General features: G+C 42.2%; 1 protein-coding gene across 3 annotated transcripts in view; it reads right to left on the reverse strand.

Moving 5' to 3' along the window:
- Positions 1-503: 503 nt before the first annotated feature.
- Positions 504-18642, reverse strand: part of Cmc1 (C-X9-C motif containing 1) — a 62381-nt gene continuing 44242 nt past the window's right edge. For all 3 annotated transcript variants that reach the window (XM_005082357.4, XM_040740349.1, XM_021234253.2), the window contains 2 exons: positions 8678-8768; positions 504-760 (listed from right to left, as the gene is read on the reverse strand). In XM_005082357.4, the coding sequence (XP_005082414.1) occupies positions 640-760; positions 8678-8768 (212 nt within the window). In that variant the 3' untranslated portion in view covers positions 504-639. The remainder of the gene's footprint in view (positions 761-8677; positions 8769-18642) is intronic.

The raw sequence follows: 18642 nt of genomic DNA on the forward strand, positions 1-18642 counted from the left end.
CAATGTTACAAAACAGAAGTTCACATTTAACCTGACAACTTCTTCAAAGATTATACAAAGTGGAAAAGATCAAGAAACATATTGCAGAAATTTTTCCATCACAGGTTTCAGAAAATTAATTCACTAACCTCATTTATACTTTCAAATAAGGCCATGTGAGGCCTGAGCCCTGCCTACATGTGTGCACTCTGGCCACCCCGCCACAGCCGTCAGTCACTGAGACTGACCCCACAGTGACAAGGTGAGTGTTGGATGGAGAAGGGCTGTGCCTCACAGCGGCTGGGCTTCGCAGTCACTATAAGCAGGGAGGCTGCTGGTCCTTTACTTTAGTACTCTCATCCTGCACTGGCCATCAGCCTGCATAATCAGGACAAACTACTGTACACAAGGAATTCTAAGACCATCAGCACTGCGACTGCACTCAGAGCTATGGAAGAACTTGGCTTTAAAAGAAAAAAAAAAACAGGAAAACCCCTCCTATCCCATATTTAATAAACTAGAACTCTGGAATAAAGATTTTTATTTCATAAAAAAGGATCAGAATTTTCATGATTAGGGTGAGCAAACATTGCTTCAGTCCATCATTTCTGGCATATATTACAAGTGGCTTCCATAAGATGTGACTTCCTGACTATTTGCCTACATGCTTGTAGGAAGCTTCTGTAGCCTCCTCTTGGTAGGAACTCCGGTTTTTCTGAATTCTTCCCTTTCCTTGAGATATTCCAGTTTGCACTCTTCATAGAAAGCTGGATCATTATAGCTACAAAGAATAAATTAAAATATTTCAAAATAAATACAAGCTTTAATAACATTCAGATATAAGATTCAGTCTTGAGAAGTTCACTTTCAGTAACAGTCACCAAGGCATAATAAATATGACTAGTAAAAAAATGGAACTAAAGGTTTTTAAAATTTTGTAATGAATAAAGTACATAGTAAGATAAGGTCTTATCACAGAATAGAGAACGAGTGATGCTACAATCCAGGAGCCCACGGCTTAACAGGCAAGGGCTAGACGAGGACAAAATATAGAAGGTACAAAGATGGACATGCAAATGTGAGGACGGGGAGGTGTCATGAGAATATGCTTGAGTTTTGCAAGGCCAACAAAGGGGCATGCGGAAAGGCACATGCGAGCATAGAGTGAGACAAGACACTTCAAGCGGGCTGCTACTCCCAAGTGGACTGTGCTCGCAGCAGAAAGAACCCAAGAAAGAGTGCACAGGGACCTGATTATGATGGGCGGTTATGCCAAACTGTTACAATCTACCCCAAAAGCAATACGACAGGACTAACTGCAAATGAAGAATCTTGAATGACTGGCAGTGTGTGGCAGGCTGGCTGAAAGGGACAGCAAGGTTTTTAAAGTCGGGTCGCTAATATTATTCATTCAAAAAATGATGTGGGCCTCTGCTAGCCCAAAGGAAAAGATGTAGGGATGCAACAGGGAAAAACTGATTTGGTAAATAACTAGAGTTAGTGAGGAGATGACTGTAGACTACAGAAAACTATAATTCAAGCCATACAACAGTGTGAACAACAAAAAAGTTCCACTTAGGACATGAGGGAAAACAGAAAAATGAGATCTGTGGTGATTTAGTCCACGGGTACAAACTATACTTAGATTTAAGATTCTTAACAGAACCCTAAGAAACCAATTTTAAGACATAGCTTAAGGGAGACAAGGTTGAGGAGTGGAGAAATGTGTGGCGTCTTACGGTATATTTGTTTACACTGCATGAAGATGTGTCACTGTGATTGATTTAATAAAAAGCAGAATGACCAATAGCTAGGCAGGAGAGGTTAAGCAAGACACCCAGGCAGAGAGACGAATTTGGGATGAATCTAAGTGTATGGGGAGACCCCGGTCAGACATGGAGGTAGTCGGACATACAGAATAAAAGACAAGTAAAAAACAACATATGGCAAAACATAGATTAATAGAAACAGGTTAATTAAGTTATAAGACCTAATTGGGAACAAGCCTAAATTAAAGGCCAAGCTTTTATAATTCATAAGTGTCGGTGCCATTGCTTGGAATCTGGCAGTCCCCAAGAGAAAATCTGACAAGAAAGAAAGTTCAACCCCATTTGGTGCTCCAAAGTATGGTAGGACCACACAGAAGTCATCCAGTCAGCCAGTGCCACCACAGTTGCTGCCTGACTACCTGGACCTCTCTACAAGCACTCAGGACAGTCAGCTGTTACTTGCAGGGACTCTGCTCAGCAACTTCCCAGAGCTGGGACAGTTAGGCACCATTGGAACACCTAACCCTCGGTGCCTAAGGACCCAAAGAGGGCAGAGGCAGCTGCCTGCATTGTGTGCTAAGAAAAGCCACTAAAGGAGCCTGCAGATGCACAGAAGCGCTTTTGCAACATGTTCCCAGAGCCGTGCTCTGCCGCATTTCTGCATTCATCCATCCCTTCGTGTCTGGTCAGAGGCAGCATGTAGCCTGGCTTCTTAAGGCTTGGCTCACAGGGTCAAAGAATGCTGCAGTCTCAGTAAAGCCAGGAGCAGACCGGAAAACAAAACAAAACCTCTCAACAGGTACAGTACACTTTAAAATGTGCTCGATGCTGTAAAAATTAAAATGGATATAAACAGTCATTTAAAAAGTTTAAAAATAATAAAGTCTTTAAAAAGAAAGTAAAGTAATATAAAAATAGCCCATGTAAAGATGAGAAATACACATGGCATCTGAATCCTGTATGGTGCTTTGAGTTTTAATTTTTTAAATGCTAATGAACAAAAAATGGAGGCTGCTTAAAGAGAATGGATTGTGGGGGGTAGGGACTACTGAATTAAATCAGCCTGTATATTTTAAGAGTGTCTTAACTTCATATTGGAAGTCAGAAAATTCATTGCACTGGATGAGAGGTTTGCCTTTGTTTCCACAGGAAACTAAAGCCTATGACTTCCTTCAAAATAAAAAAAGATCAGATTTGACCAGGGTAGACCTTCTGAAAATCTTGGCTACAGACATTAAGGAAGAAACCAAAAAGGAATACAGCACAGATGACATGTAAGCTTATCCTACAACATGGGAACAGCTCTGAGACTGGATGAGACATGATAAATCTTGTTGGCTACAAAGTCCTCATGACTTATTATTACATGCCATCCTTTCATACATCATGGGAGTAGTTTGTATTAGTTTGTATTTGCAGTCCAAATGGACTTACAAAGTTGGCAAATGCCTTTAACCTGCTCAAATGAGCAACCAAAAAAAAAAAAAATCATCTTTAACTGACTTCTCTGCACACCACATATTCTATACTTGTGTTAATGAAGGTATGTAGATTACTGTAAAAGTTTGTGTTTTTCAGAACAAAAAGACCAGACATCACTAAAGACAAGTAGCCCAGGTTATTTAGCCTCTCAGAGCCTCTGTTGCAGTTTCCAGAAAAATCTGCATCCAAAACAACTTCAAATTAGCTTGTTGAGATGGTCCAGCCACAGACTATTTCAGTTAAGCTCTACAGTTTCCCATCACACTGAGACTGGACAACCACTAGCTCTCCCAGGATGTGACCATTATCCCAATTTTCTCAGGATCCCCTAAAGATGATGCTGTCGTCACCAGACAACATGAAGTAATTTTAAGGACACAATTCCCACATTCCCAAAAAGTGGGGTGAGTGGGTTTTTGGTCATCTGATGGATTATGGATGTTTACCATCGTTCTGGGGGGTTGGTTGCATTGGTCATGGTCAGGGATAAAAATTAAGCAAAGGAGATCAGATTTAAGGAACTCATTCTGAAAGGAAAAAGGGGGTATAGGAATGAAAGGAAAATATTTTAAATTGATATGGATTTTTGTATGTTGATACAACTTTATTTTTGGTAGAACACAGTGTATATATGTTTCTACTCTTGTTTAGGGTATTTTTGTATATTGATACAAATTTAAGGTTATTTTTGTTATATTGTATATACGTTTCTATTCCTGTTTAAGACTTTGGACCTATGTAGCTCGTTTAACAATGCAATGCAAAATTCTAGTCCTTGAAAGTTATTATAAACTATTCGGAAAACTAAGAAATTCAGGTTAGTAGTCATCTATAATACAAGCAAACTTGTCATATTAGTTATGTTTTCAAGGTCAATCAAAGGTATATTTTAGATATATAGGTGGTCTTAAAATACTTCCTGAGACCTAAAGAATATGACATTTGAAGTATTTTAATAACAAGGCTTTTAATGGCATTGAGAAATATCTGCTCCTAGCAGCACTGATTTACTTAAAAAAAAAAAAAAGATGATCTGCATCAAAGAGCCTCCATATGGAGTTTGCTTTCATTGTGGCTAAGTTAGTCTCAACTGCTGACAGTATGCTGTCCAAACTGGACAAGCAGAACACAAAAAGAAAGCAATTACCAAATTTTGCTAAGACAAGGCAGGATAGTCCTTCAAAATCCCTGCTTCACAGAAAAGTCTGTCAGATATTCTAGGCCCACAGGCCGATGATGGATGCCCCAGTGTTGCCGAGGAGCCTTGGGTGACTGCTCTGGAAACCATCTGTTCCTGTCATTTCTATAGTTTTCAAAGTTATTTGCTCTGTTTATTCAGGTAATATTTTATATTCTATCCTTCTTGGGACTATGATGGGGTTGAAGAATTAGGTAGTTATACCATTTTCCTTGTTACTAAATTAAAAAAAGAAATTTACAAAAGAGATGTACTGTTTATATGGTTGAGAGATATAAAAGCTTAAGTTATTTATCTACAAATATGTTTTAAGGTCTAAAAAGTAATACAAGTTATGATAGAAAGTGTTTCAGGTATAAAACTTTGAACTCACCAAGACAGGATAGATAATAGTTTATCCAAATTTGCCAAATACAAATGGACTGGACATTATGAATGTAATCATTACTTGATAATTGTTCTTAGTGCATGTAGTTTTACTGTGTTAAGAGTCAAAATCTTTCCTTTTATTTAGACAAAAAGGAGAAAATGTTGTGGGATATTCGTTTGCACTGTGTGAAGATGTGTCACTGTGACTGATTTAATAAAAGCTGAATGGCCACAGCTAGGCAGGAGAGGTTAGGTGGGACTTCTGGCCAGAGAGAGGAAGTCAGGATGAATCTAGGTGCATGAGGAGACACCAGTGAAACAGGGATGGAGTCAGAAAACAGAACGGAAGACAGGTGCTGGGGGCCAGCCCTGGTAGTGGCCAGATCCCAAAGAGGAGGTAAGCAGTTTGAAGGGTAGGGGTGGGAGGAGATGAGCTAGGCATGATGGTTGAGAGAATCTTGTAGCCTGGCTGACTAGCTTCCTTACTTATACAGAATTCAATAAACAGGGATAGATTGATGTGTTTCAAAACACTGATCATAACATTTTTGGTTTTGGACATGTCTTTAACTTTTCCTCCTGCACAACTAGGGTCATAACTTTAGTCATCATTGATGAACAGTGACAACAGCAGAGTTATCTTTTACAATCATTTTTACTCATTAACCCCATAACACAATTTTTAAATATCTAGAGGCATATGACAGATCCTTCTCGGGCTGCCAGCTTTTGCAGCTTCAAGGACACTAAACAGAAGAAAATCTCCAAGCCAGCCTAGGCAGTTTGCCATGTCCCAAGCAGTGTATTATTAACTCTTAATAGCCAGAGTGCCCAAGAAAAATCTTCAGGTCAAAGCTGCTGCCGTTATTTGCGGTGACATGTTGTTCATGATTTATTAATGCCACTGGAGATCAAAATAGCAAAGCAGCCATCTTTAGCTCTAGAACTAGGCAGTGGTGGCACACTCGTTTAATCCCAGAGATAGACAAATCTCTAAGTTCAAGGCTACACTGACTACATGAAATTGATCTAGTCCTTAAAAAAAAAAAAACTCACAGGTGATCTCAGCACCTGGGATCACACGCCTTTAATCCCAGCACTAGGGAGGTGAAGACAGGAGGCTATGACTGGGTGGAGAGAGGAAAAGGAGGAGGAGACAGGATCTGACAGCTTTTGCCCCTAAGGATTTGTGGGGACAGGCTTGCTATTTCAGCTGGGTAAAGGTACTGGCTTGGCTGTTTTGTTTCTCTGATCTTCAGCTTGAAGCTTGAACCCCATTATGTGTCTCTGGGTCTTTCTTTTATTTTACATGCAACAATTGTTATTCAATTTTCTGGCATAATACAGTGCTTACATTGTATGTTCTTACAGAACTTATTTGTGTTTAATGCTGGTTTGATAAAACACCACAGTCGCTCTGCATGAGCTGAATGTCTAACAAAGGGAGGTCCTAACATCTGATTCTTCTATCATCTTTCCACACCATTCTTTGCCCATCAATGTAAGTTTCTGATGGGAATGTCCTTCTGTGTGCTGTTAATATATGCTTCTCTCATTGGTTGATGAATAAAACCCTGATTGGCCATTAGCCAGGCAGGGAGTATAGGCGGGGCTACCAGACAAGGAGAATTCTGGGGAGAGGACACAGAGAGAAGCCGCCAGTGAGATGCCATGTAGCTACTGGGAAGATAGGACACTGCATTCTCCCAGAATTTTACTATGTAGCCTGGACCAGCTTTGAACTAGCAACGATCTTATTTTAGCCCTTTGAATGCTACGATTACAAGCATGCACCATCACGCTCTGGCATCTTCTCTACTTTTGGAGAAAAATTAGAGACTCTTGGCTAAGAAGGTGTGAAGGATTTCTCTGATCAGGCCAGATGGAATGACTTCAGACATGGTTCCTCCTCAAGGGCTGAGCAGTCACACTCCAGGGATCACAGGCATCATGTGTCCAGGGCACATCCCCACTCCTTCCATATTCACTGTGGCAGATGGGCAACTGTGGCAATCCTGTGTGATGTGAGAAAGAATGGTCTCCTCGCCAAGGTAAACATTCATGATGGGAACAGAACAGTTCTTTGGTTTTCATTCCCATGAAATTCTGGATTGGCTGGTCAAGGCTTTTCAGGTGCCGTCCTGTTATGTGTACTGCCTTTCTATGGAAACTGGCGGAGGGAAAGTGGTCCTTTACTCTCACAGTGCTGTGCACATCATCTGAGGAAGTCTAGGAAAGTTGGTTTTCACAGGCATCGCTGCAGACTTAAAGAAGGTGACCTGCTACTGCAGTGTTTGCAATACCTTCCTCAAACACTTTTTCCTCCCACTGAAGGGCCCTGGTGTCCTTTATAAGGTCACACAGGAAGCACACACTGGCACTGGCAGTCACCAGGGCAAGGGAAATTTGAGGTTCACAGAAGAAATTCCAGCTGGCGCGTGACCAGGGTTCAGTGCTCAGGCACTAAGTGCTGAGCAGATGGTCTCCAAAACAGAGCAGTGGTGTGCCTGTCACCAGAACTGCACAACAATACTCACCTACCTCCTGTACACAGACAAGAAGAGCCAGTGTCTATCAATGAGCAGCAGGTTAGTCAAGCTAGACTGGGAGGCTCTCTGGCCGCTCATATGTTCCCTATGTGGAGAGCGCAGACCTGCAAACTCTGCTGTTAAGGACTGTTTATCCACTGGAAGCCTTTGTTATTTGATGGTCTGGCCTTCAGTCATCCCAGGAGGACTTCCTGTCACTCTCAAGGACAATGCACAGCAGTGAGGAATTTAGGTGTACAAGCGTGTAAGGCTTCAGCTGTGCACTACAGCCTTCTGAACTATGACGGAAGGTGGGGCTGCATTTTGAGGAAGAGGAAGCACAAAGGTTCCCCTGTCTTGGGCTTGCTAAGGACAAGAGCTGGAGTGTAAACCTGTCTCACAGCAGGAGGGAAAATGCAGATGGTTCACGATTCAAAAGAGTCCCATCCCCAGAATCCCTGTGACCACCAGGACAGAGAACAATGGCTTTGCTGGGTGTAACGCAGCAGGGCAAAGGTATGCACCTAGGATAAGGGAGTTGCTTACTGTCCACCTGCCAGAGAGTGTGGGGGGAGGGGTGCTGTGAAAGCTGTGCAGTGTCTGGGCAGGTCCCTCATCATCTTAGCTCGGTGCAGCACTCTTTGATCTTGCAGGAGAAAGGCAGGCATCTCAGACCAAATGGTCTGGTCAGCAGTGGTTTCTGCAGGACTCACAACTATCAATTAACAACTTACTAAAATATTTTGAGATATTATTTGTGAACAATATATATAATAAACACATATGGAGATGAAAACAAGGGAGCTGGAGAGATGGCTCAGAGATTAAGAGCACTGGCAGCTTTTTCAGAGGTCCTGAGTTCAATTCCCAACAGCCACATGGTTGCTAACCACCATCTATAGTGGGATTGATGCCCTTTCAAGCATAAAGTTGTGCATGCAGATAGAACACCCGTATACATAAAATAAGTAATTAAAAAAAAAAAGAAAGAAAACAAAAGCACCTGCATTCAATGAAATCTCTCCCCCCCCCCCACCAAGTAGCTCACCACGCTGAAATCTGCATACTCTCATTTAAAGAATTAAGGAACTGAGCTGAGACTGGCAGCTCCCAAGTATGATTCCGGTCCTCAGAAGGTAGAGCAAAAGGATCAGGCCAAGCTCAAGCCCACGAGAGCTGCATATCCATATCTATCTCAAAGCCAATAGCAAAAGAGTTGAGGAACAACAGTGAAATATTCATCACTATGTTATTAAAATGCTGTTTTAAAAAGAATTGATTAGGGCTGACAAGGTTCAGCAAGTAAAAGTACTTGTTGCTGTACAATCCTATGGCCTGAGTTGACTACTTACTAAGCAGTTAGACAGTCTTTCAATGCAGAATTTTCTTTCCGGCATTTTACTACCATAAGGATTCCAGAGTCCTTGCAACATTTGGTAAAATCTGAAATGAAAGAGAAAAGAAAAACTTATTATATGAACATGATTTTAAAAGTTCTAACACATCTCTCACTTAGAATCCATTATCCAGACTGTACACATTCCACACGCAGTAAAACACATGTAGACCAGTCAAGACAGACTGTGAGTACTGTACACTATAGAAAAGGGTTCGAGAAGAGGACTTGTGAGATAAACGCAGGGAAGCTGTCTGGAGACACATGGACTATAGAGACCTTGTAGGATTTTCTAGTGGGAAACCAGCACATCCCAAGGGAAATAAGTAACAGGAGTTAAGACAATTCCCAGGACCTGGTATCTGGTGTCCATCTGTGTGTCCTCTCAGCACATGGCAGAGGTGAAGACTTCCCTCACCATCAAAGCCTCCGCCTTCTGATGTGCCTTAACTCCTAGTAACAGGGCTCTCATTCCGGAGACGGCTGCAAAGACTCAGGGCAAAGTGCGCTGGCCTGTGGGGAGGGTGGGGCAGCTGCATCTGAGGCAAAGCAAGTGCAGGGCAGAGTGGCTGGCGGCCTGGCTGGAGGTAGAGTGTGGTCCCAGAGACTACAGAGCACTGTGAAAGCTGAGCCCCCAGGATGGACATGGAACAGCAGACTCCCTTTTTGGTGTCTCGGGAGTTGGTTATGAATGAGAGCACTGTTGTTTCTGTTTATGCTGCATTGGTTTCATTATGAAAAGATGTGTTGCATCTGTTTCACCTTGCCTACCCAAGGCATCTGACTGGTCTAATAGAGAGTTGAACGGTCAATAGCTAGGCAGAGAAAGCATAGGCAGGTCTAGCAGGCAGAGAGAATACATAGGAGGAGAAATCTAGCTCAAAAAAAGAAAGAATGGGAGGATCAGGAGGAGGAGAGACACCTGGATCCAGAAGCCAGGCAGACAGAGAGAAGCAAGGAGAGTAAGATATACATAAGTAAGAAAGGTAATAAGCCCCGAAGGAAAAGGCAGATAAAGAAAAACAGTAGATAACAGAGAAAGGTAGACAGTTATAAGAACTAGCAAGAAAAGACCTAAGCTAGGCCGGGCATTCAAACTAGTTTAAGTTTCTGTCGTGATTTGGGAGCTGGTTGCTGGCCCACTCTACTGGTTTAGCTCAGCACAGAACACTTGGGAACAGCATTGTTTTGATATCCATTTCCCCCATAAGAACGGAAGTGTCCTAAGCAGGAAACTGATCAAAACAAAACAAAACAAACAAACAACAGCATTTCCGTGTGCTGCTCACATAGGAGGTGCCCACAGTCATGTTCTCCTTGTCCACATCTCTTGTGGATTAACTAACTGGCCTGAAGCCTCAAGATGTTATGTAAGGGTTTTATTGTGTGTTGAGCACCATGATTTTAAAGAGGACCTTTCTTTCCTCTTACATTGCATATATTCATGTAGGAATAACGTTGCCAATACTGTCAACTGACTCTGAAATGATACCCTCAAAGTCTTAAAGGTAAATAGCTTCTACCTTTTAATCTTATGTTAAACGTTAAAAGAGTTTGCATAACCAATTCTATCAATCCTTGAATATTAATGAGAACTATAAACACTATGCAAATAGTTATAGGACCCAAAAGAAAACTAAAAATTAAGAACTATTAAAGTAAAATTATGAAGCATAAGAAATAAAATTTCATTTAACTAAATACATCTTAAAGTAATGCAAACACAAATGACTAATTTATTCCAAAACTTAATGAAATGAGTGTTCAAGACCTTCTTCAGTAAAATACCAAAGACATGAAACTCTTAATGTCAGTGTTCAGAAAGCAGAGACAGGCAGATCTCTGTAAGTCCAAAGCAGCCTGGTCTATAAAGCAAGTTCCAGGATAGCCAGGTCTACACAGAGAGACCCTATCTTAAAACAAACAAAACCATGGAAACTGGAAATCGATACATTTTATGCAACCTTTACTTCATTTCTCTTGAAAAAGCTACCTAGTATCATATAATAAACTACTGATCAAAGAATCTTTATGTATAATAAAGGATGAATCACAGATGTCTAGGAACAGATTTTGTCCCCTGAACCCTTCCCCAGGTCAAGACCATCTATCCCATCTCCTCCCTGACCCCTCTGCTGCTGGGCTCTAACCCCAACCCCAGCTGACTTCAACCATTGAAGCACAAACCATACCAAGTCAGAAACGATGAGTGACCCACCTGCTAGCAGAACTGCATCCTCCCTGGGTGCCACCCCTGGTGACCCTTCTCCAAGCCCACACCAGCCCAGCAAGTCCTTGGCCCCACTGCTATCCCCTCAACCTCTGCCTAGTAGGCCCAGGACACACAATCCATAACTGTACCCTCCTCCATTCCAGTTCCCACAACCCTTTCCCAGGCCAAGGCTATTCCTGGCTCTGCTGCTGGGCTCTGCCCCCAACCCCAGCAGACTTTGCCCCTGAAGCACAGACCACACGACTGGTGACTAACCTCCTGTACTGTGGCCCGCCCTCTCCCATCTCTGTCCAGAAGTCCCACCTATACTGCCTGCCTAGCTACCGGCCATTAAGCTTTTTACTAAACCAATCACAGTGACATAGCTTTACACTGTGTAATCAAATATCTCATAACACCTGTATGACAAGGCAAAAACTTCAAGTCTTTGAAGAAAAAATGGAGAAGATATCAGATAGAAAGACCTCCCATGCTCATGGACTGGTAGGTTTAACATAGTAAAAATGGCCATCTTACCAAAAACAGTCTCCAGAACCAATGTAATCCCCATTAAAATCCCAACACAATTCTTTACAGACCTGAAAGAACAATACTCAACTTCACAAAAACAAAAAACACAGAATAGCTAGAAAAAAAATCCTGTATAATAAAAGAACTTGCAGATGTATCACCATCCCTGATGTCAAGTTACAGAGCTATCGTAATAAAAACATGGTATTGGTATAAAGACCAATCAATGGAATCAGATTAAAGACTGAGATATAAATTCACACACCTATCAACACCTGATTTTTGACAAAAAATCCAAAATTATACAATGGAAAAAAAAAGAAAGCATCTTCAACAAATGTTACTGGCCTAAGTGGAAATTGGCATATAAAAGAATGAAAATAGATCCACATCTATCACCCAACACAAAACCTAAATCAAAGTGAATCAAAATCCTCAACATAAATCCAGTTATACTGATCCTGATAGATGTTGGCACAGGAGTCAGCTTCCTGAATAGAACCCCAGTATGCTCAACAATTAATAAAAAGGACCTCATGAAACTGAGAAGCTTCTGTAAGGCAAAGGACATTGTCAATAAGACAAAATAGCAGTCTACAGAATAGGAAAAGATTTACCAACTCCACATCCAACAGAGGGGTGATCTCCAAACAGAGGGGTGATCTCCAAAATATATAAAGAATTCAAGAAACAAGTTACCAATCACCCAATAATCCAATTAAAACATGAGGTACAGAAGAATCTGAAACAGCAGAGAAACACTTAAAGAAATGTTCAACATCCTTCATCATCATAAAAGATACATATCAAAATGACTCTAAGATTCCATCTTACACCTGTCAGAATGATTAAAATAAAAAACCCCAGTGACAGCTAATACTGGAGGATGTGGAGCAAGGGAAACGAACACTCCTCCATTGCTAGGGGGAGTAAAAACTTGTACAGCCACTTTGGAAATCAGCACAGTGATTCCTTAGAAAACTGGGAATTGATCTACCTCAAGACCCAGCTATACCACTCTTGGGCATACACTCAAAGAATGTTCAATCATAACACAAGGACACCTGAGTAACTATGTTCATAACAGTGCTATTTGTAATAGCCAGGACTTGGTAACAACCTAGATGCCCATCAGCCAAAAAAAAAAAAGAAAAAAAAGAAAAAAGAAAAAAGAAAAAAAAGAAAAGAAAAAAACGGATAAAGAGAACATGGTATATTTACACAATGCAGTATTACTCAGTGATTGAAACAATGATATCAGTAAATTTGAAGGCAAATGGATGGAACTAGGAAAAAAAATCATCCTGAGTTAGGTAACCCAAACACAGAAAGACAAACATGGTATGTACTCACTCATAAGTGGATATTAGTTGTAAAGAATAACTATGCTACAATGCACAGACCCAGTGAGGCTGGGTAACAAGGAGGGCCAAGGGAAGGGTGGGGAAAGCATGGATTTCCCTGGGAAGGGCAATAGAAGAGATCTCCTGGGTGGAATGGGGGGGCAGGTGGGGATGGAAACTTGAACTGGGGTTGCAAAGTGGATGGAGGGGGAGAGCACTGAAAGAGATGACTGGGGAGGGGGTTCACGGTCAGGTAGGAATCTGATGCAAGAGAAACTCCCATGAATCTACTAGGATGACCCCAGCTAAGACTCCTAGCAAAAGTGGATTCATAGCCTGAACTGGCCATCTCCTGTGATCAGACCAGGAGGACCCTAATTGTCATCAGAGAGCCTTCATCCAGTAACTAATGCAGACAGATGCAAAGACCCACAGTGCAACACTGTCTGAGCTCAGGGAACCCTGCAGAAGAGAAGGAGGAAGGATTGTAGCCAGAGGGTTCAAGGACATCAGAAGAAAACCCAGGGAAACAACCAACCTGGCTCATAGGCGCTCACAGAGTCTGAACCAACAACCAGGGAGCCTGCCTGGGACCAACCTACACTCTACATATATGTGACAACTATATAACTTTGTGTACTTGTGGGATTTTTAACAATGGGAGCAAGGACTGTCCCTAAGGCTTTGGCTGGCTCTTGGGAACCTATTCCTCACACTGGATTGCCTTGCTCAGCCTAAATATGAGGGGAGGTGCCTAGTCTGACCTCAACTTGATATGTCATGCTTTGTTGATACCCATGGGAGGCCTTCCCCTTTCTGAACATAAACAGAGGAGGGGTGGGTTGAGGAGGGGGGCAATGGGAAGAGAGGAGGGAGGGGGAAACCGTAGTTGGAATGTAAAACAAATAAAACTTTAACAAGTGTCTAAGAAGAACCAGAAGCCTCAGCCTAAGATAGTGGACAAAATAATAATTCACACTGTACTTAATTACTTGTAGATATAGTTCCCAGTTACTCTAATATGAACAAACCTTGAGGACATGTCCAATAAGTCATACACTGAGGGGACCTAAAAGTATCAGACACTTTCTGGACGGTGGTGGTGCAGGCCTTTAATCCCAGCACTTGGGAGGCAGAGGCAGTTGGATCTTTGTGAGTTCGAGGCCAGCCTGGTCTACAGAGTGAGTTCCAGGACAGCCTCCAAAGCCACAGAGAAACCCTATCTCAGAAAAACAAAAAGGGAAAAGAATCTGACACTTGATCTTTTACATTTTTTCCTTCACTTAATGAGTTTCATGGAACATAATATTTTATAGTTACCCAAAACTAAGGCATTTATTGAGATAGAATAGTTTTAAAAGATACATTTTTTAAAAATCTCTGTTATTGGTGGCTAGAAAGACGGCTCAGCAATTAGGAGTACTTCATTAGTACTCTTGCGGAAGGCCTGGCTTCAGGTCCTAGCACCCACATGATACTACATCAAAGCCACCTGGAACTCCAGTTCCAAAGGCATCCAATACACTCTTCTGACCTCACACGGCACCAGGCAGACACACGGAGCATACATATGTACACAAGCAAAATACTCATATACATAATTTTTTTAAATTCAGGTATCTGACTAGAACCACTATTTACATCTGCATAATTTTAAAAAATTAATTATTCTGCAATCACTTCTTCTAAATATTTTTTTAAGATTTATTTTTATTTTTAAGTCTGTATGTATGTGTCTGTGGGTGTATCCGTGTGAGTGCAGGTACCCATGAAGGTCAGAAGAGGGCAGCAGATTCCCCGGAGGTAGAGCTAAAGGAGCTAATTTCCTGTTGTACACAGAATGTGTCCAAAAACAAAGTTAGAAATAAGCAAATATATAACGTGAAACTTAAGGGTTGTATGGAAATTACAAAATGGGAGGGGAATACTCAGACTAGTCTGTTTGCTAGAATATAAATCTCACACAATCAGTGCTTGCCAGAAGAAGCAGTCGGGGTGTGCTGCGGGCACAAAGCTCTAGGTCCATGAGAGCCAGGTCAAAGATGCACTAGTGGGATTGAGTGGGGCTTCAGAAAACCCTTAGATCACTTCTCCACGGGAGAACAGGGTTTATTATCTTACAAGGCCTTTTTTTTATTCTTCTGGTTTTTTTCACGTAATTTCACTATTATTTTCTACAAGGCACTTAAAGCTATGGATAACAATGGAAACTACAACACTGATTGTTCACTTGTGCTAGGCACTGCACGAAATGCTTTACGTGTCTAAAATCTCCACCATATAGGAGCCACTATCACCTTCAGTTGCCAGTTGAAACTGAGTTTGAAATATGTGACATCCTCATTTTAAGACCATACAGTGTTGTTAAGAGAAGCTTTCCTTTTAGCCTTTCTGCCAGCCTGGTTCTAGATCCGCATCAGTCCCAAATAAACACACAGGAGGCTATATTAGTTATGAAGCTGTTGGCCTTTGCTTGTTTCTTACTGGCTTGCTCTGACTTAAGTAATTACCCCATAATTGTTAATCTATGTATGTTTCTTACCGGAGAATAGTTCCAGGCTTCCTATCCCCATGGTGTTACATGTTGACTCTCTTGTGTTTCTCCTTCCCAGAATCCTCCTGGACTCCTAGCCCCACCTATCTAGATTCCTATAGGCTCAACAGTACTTTATTGACAAATAACAGGCAAATAACAGGACTTCCCCAACACAGTGTGGCACAGACTGGACTAGAACCAGGCTTTTAAACTCAAGAAAAGAGTCTGTAACTACTGGAGCCCTCTCACTCCTTTCCATGATGAGAACAGGGGTTGGGAGGCTCACTACCCGGTGGGAGCATAGAGTCCATCAGAGCAGACTAACAGGCCAGAGTTCTCAAGACCCGAGAGAGGACAGGCAGTGGCTCCGCATACACTGCACAGGGCAGGGAGTCAGGGCTGCACGCTGGGTTCTGACTTAGTAGCACCAAAAGTGAAACAGCATCAGATACCTCAGCTCCTGAGTCTATCCTCTGCGGAATTCTTATAAATATTTTTAAATATTTAAAGTGAGAATTCTACACATTAGAAAGTGACTTCTCGAAACTGAATATAATGAGCTAATTTTTCCTTGTACTTATTTTTCCTCTGTCCTGATTGGTTTACTTAGGGCTCCGACATACACAGGTAAAGGGTATTTACAGGGACAGAGGCTGATACTTTTGTTGTCTATTTGAAGAGGCCAATAGAAATAAATTCACAAAGGCAATGGTAAAGTCTCTTCCCTTCCATAAGCTTCTCACAGCAACCACATAAAATCATCAATTCCGCATTTTAGATTTGAAGTGTCATGACTGCACTGTGCTAGAAACACAGACACATTTGTGTCTTTCCACAAAGTCAGAACCACTATTTTAAAGCATAATGACGAATTCACAGGCTATATCATCAGTATATTGACTGCATTGGCCAAGTGGTCCCTATTTCCCTGGATAGCTGGCCAATGAGAGATTAATTTCAATCTTAATTACTAATATTTACTCTCAGATCACACATCGCATAGTAATTATGTCTTTGTCTCTCTGTCTCTTTCTCTCTGGGTGGGGGGTATAAAAGGGTTAAAGAGGCAACAACGGTCAAGGGGGTAGAGGTGGACAAAGATACGAGCAATCTAAACCCACTGAAGGTGGTCAGATTATTAACCAAATCAGCTGGACAGGACCCTGGAGACCATAAAGGTGAGGTCTGGACACATGGACAGTCAGTCACATGGCAATTTAAGAAGGCCCTAATAGCAGAGACCTAGCTGAGCTGACGCATACACAGGGTTACCAGGTGACAAGTGGACTCCCGTCTCAGTGCTCTGTGTGGAAAGCAAGTGCCCCTTTCCACAGTCTGCGGGCTCAGAAAGTCTGGCCTGCTGTGTTTGTAGTATGTCTGTGTGCCCACAAGGTCCCAGTCCCTGTTTCCTTTTTGTGTGGTTCCTTCTTTACTTTCAGGCGAAGTTATTCCCCGGGCTGGGCTGGCGCCTGCACAGTGACATGCAGTCGCCCTTTCTCTGTGTTTGCACTTGCAATGGAGCCAAAAGTGCTGCTCCGTGCGGTGGAGTCGCCAGAGCAACACACAGCCTTCCAAAAGCCAATGCTCCACACAATTGTGGAGTAACAGAGTGCAGTGCAGGGCAGCCTGGTCTCAACGAAGTGCTGCCAGAATTGGAATGGAAGGGAGAAGTCAGGTGACCAGCAAAACACCTGACCACCCTGCCTTTTTAAAAAGATCACGGGTGATAGCATCCATGAGCATCCATTAATAAGAAATGGAGGACTGAGAAAGTAGCCTGGCAAAGGAGTCAAAACGTCAATGGGTCTGTTTCTCACATTTCCTTAACATATCCCATTACTGGGCCTGGCACACAGCGCACTCGCAAACCAGAATGGTCACCACCCTGTAATGCGCTAGTGTGACAAATATTCAGCAAGCTGCTTTTAACAGTTCAGTGCCCATAAAGACAGTAAGCGCCTGAGTCAGTCACAGGAGCAGTCATAGTAAGGCAACTATTACATGCATCTTTCTTACAGTAAGTTAACTTGTGAACACCCATAGAGAGGATATGACACAGGTATTCATTAAAGGAACAGCATACCCCATCAGCCATATCCTGTCTTCTCAAAACAAACAATGTGTCTTTCAGTCAATCTCAGCTCTAACTCTAATACCGCCTGCCAAAATGAAAACACTGCACCACAAAATAGCACTCAGCCATTACGTGTTGGTCTCGAAAGTTCTTTTCTTTTCCTTTGTTGAGAGCTGTGTTACCACAGTCAACTTGCTGGGCTCAGGTGTCTCCTGCCTTTGCCCGGCCCCAGGAGCTGGGGTTATAGCACAGGTAGGTTGTGCCACTAGCGGTCCCCAGGGTATAGGGGATGCCGGTGAAATGGCACTGTAGTGCGCTGCGGAACATCGCTGCTCTAAACACAAGCACACAGCTCTGGTTACCTCACATAGGGACACTGACAGTCTGGGGAAACAGAGTTGGAGACACTGTTTATCTGGGGTTTTCGTACTCTGAACCAAGTGTTAACTTAAAAGAAGAAAGGTGGCTCTAGGCAGGGAGAGGAAGAGAACCGGGGTGAGAGGGGCATGAGGAAGGCAGCCACCCTCCATCAGCCCTGTCCCCAGTCTCTGTTTAGCAACACCTGGTGGGAATCCCCCGAGAACAAGAACTCCCCATTCATCACCCTCCAGGGCTGTTTCTGATATATAGCTTAATTTCCTTAAATACTAATTGTTCTCAACTACAAATTTAGAAACTCCTTTCTGTGAAATGTATGTCTATGGCTTCAAGTGAAAATCACTATCTGAAGGTAAAAAGACACTCTCAAAAGTCACGCTGTAGGCTTCCTTCTGATTTAACACAGTCACACCAACTGCCAAAAGGAAAGAAATCTGACAATAATGTGTGCTATCTTGGTGGTAAATAAATCCAAATTCTCAGTTTTGAAGAGAAAAAAAATGAGGGGAAGGGGCTGAAAGCCACAGTGCCCCAAATTTAATTAGACATTAATAAGTGCACCATCCCTGGTTAACAAGACAAATGGATCCCTTAGTTCTGGCTGCAGTCTATTTGAAGACTTTACTACTTAAGCTCAGGTCCCATGGAGGTGTTATCTCACCATTTATATTTTCACAACACTTATGATATTGCTATCACACTCTTAAAATAAATGAAAAGCCCATGCCACATTTCAGACCAACAAAATGCTACTGACTCTATTTTTATTTCAGGAGGTAAACATTAAAATAATTCTGTACTCCTCACTTCTTTCAGTGTTGAACAGTTAAATAAAACAATACAGGGC

This window comes from Mesocricetus auratus, unplaced genomic scaffold (genome assembly GCF_017639785.1).
Source record: "Mesocricetus auratus isolate SY011 unplaced genomic scaffold, BCM_Maur_2.0 Super-Scaffold_100691, whole genome shotgun sequence".
NCBI lineage: Eukaryota > Metazoa > Chordata > Mammalia > Rodentia > Cricetidae > Mesocricetus > Mesocricetus auratus.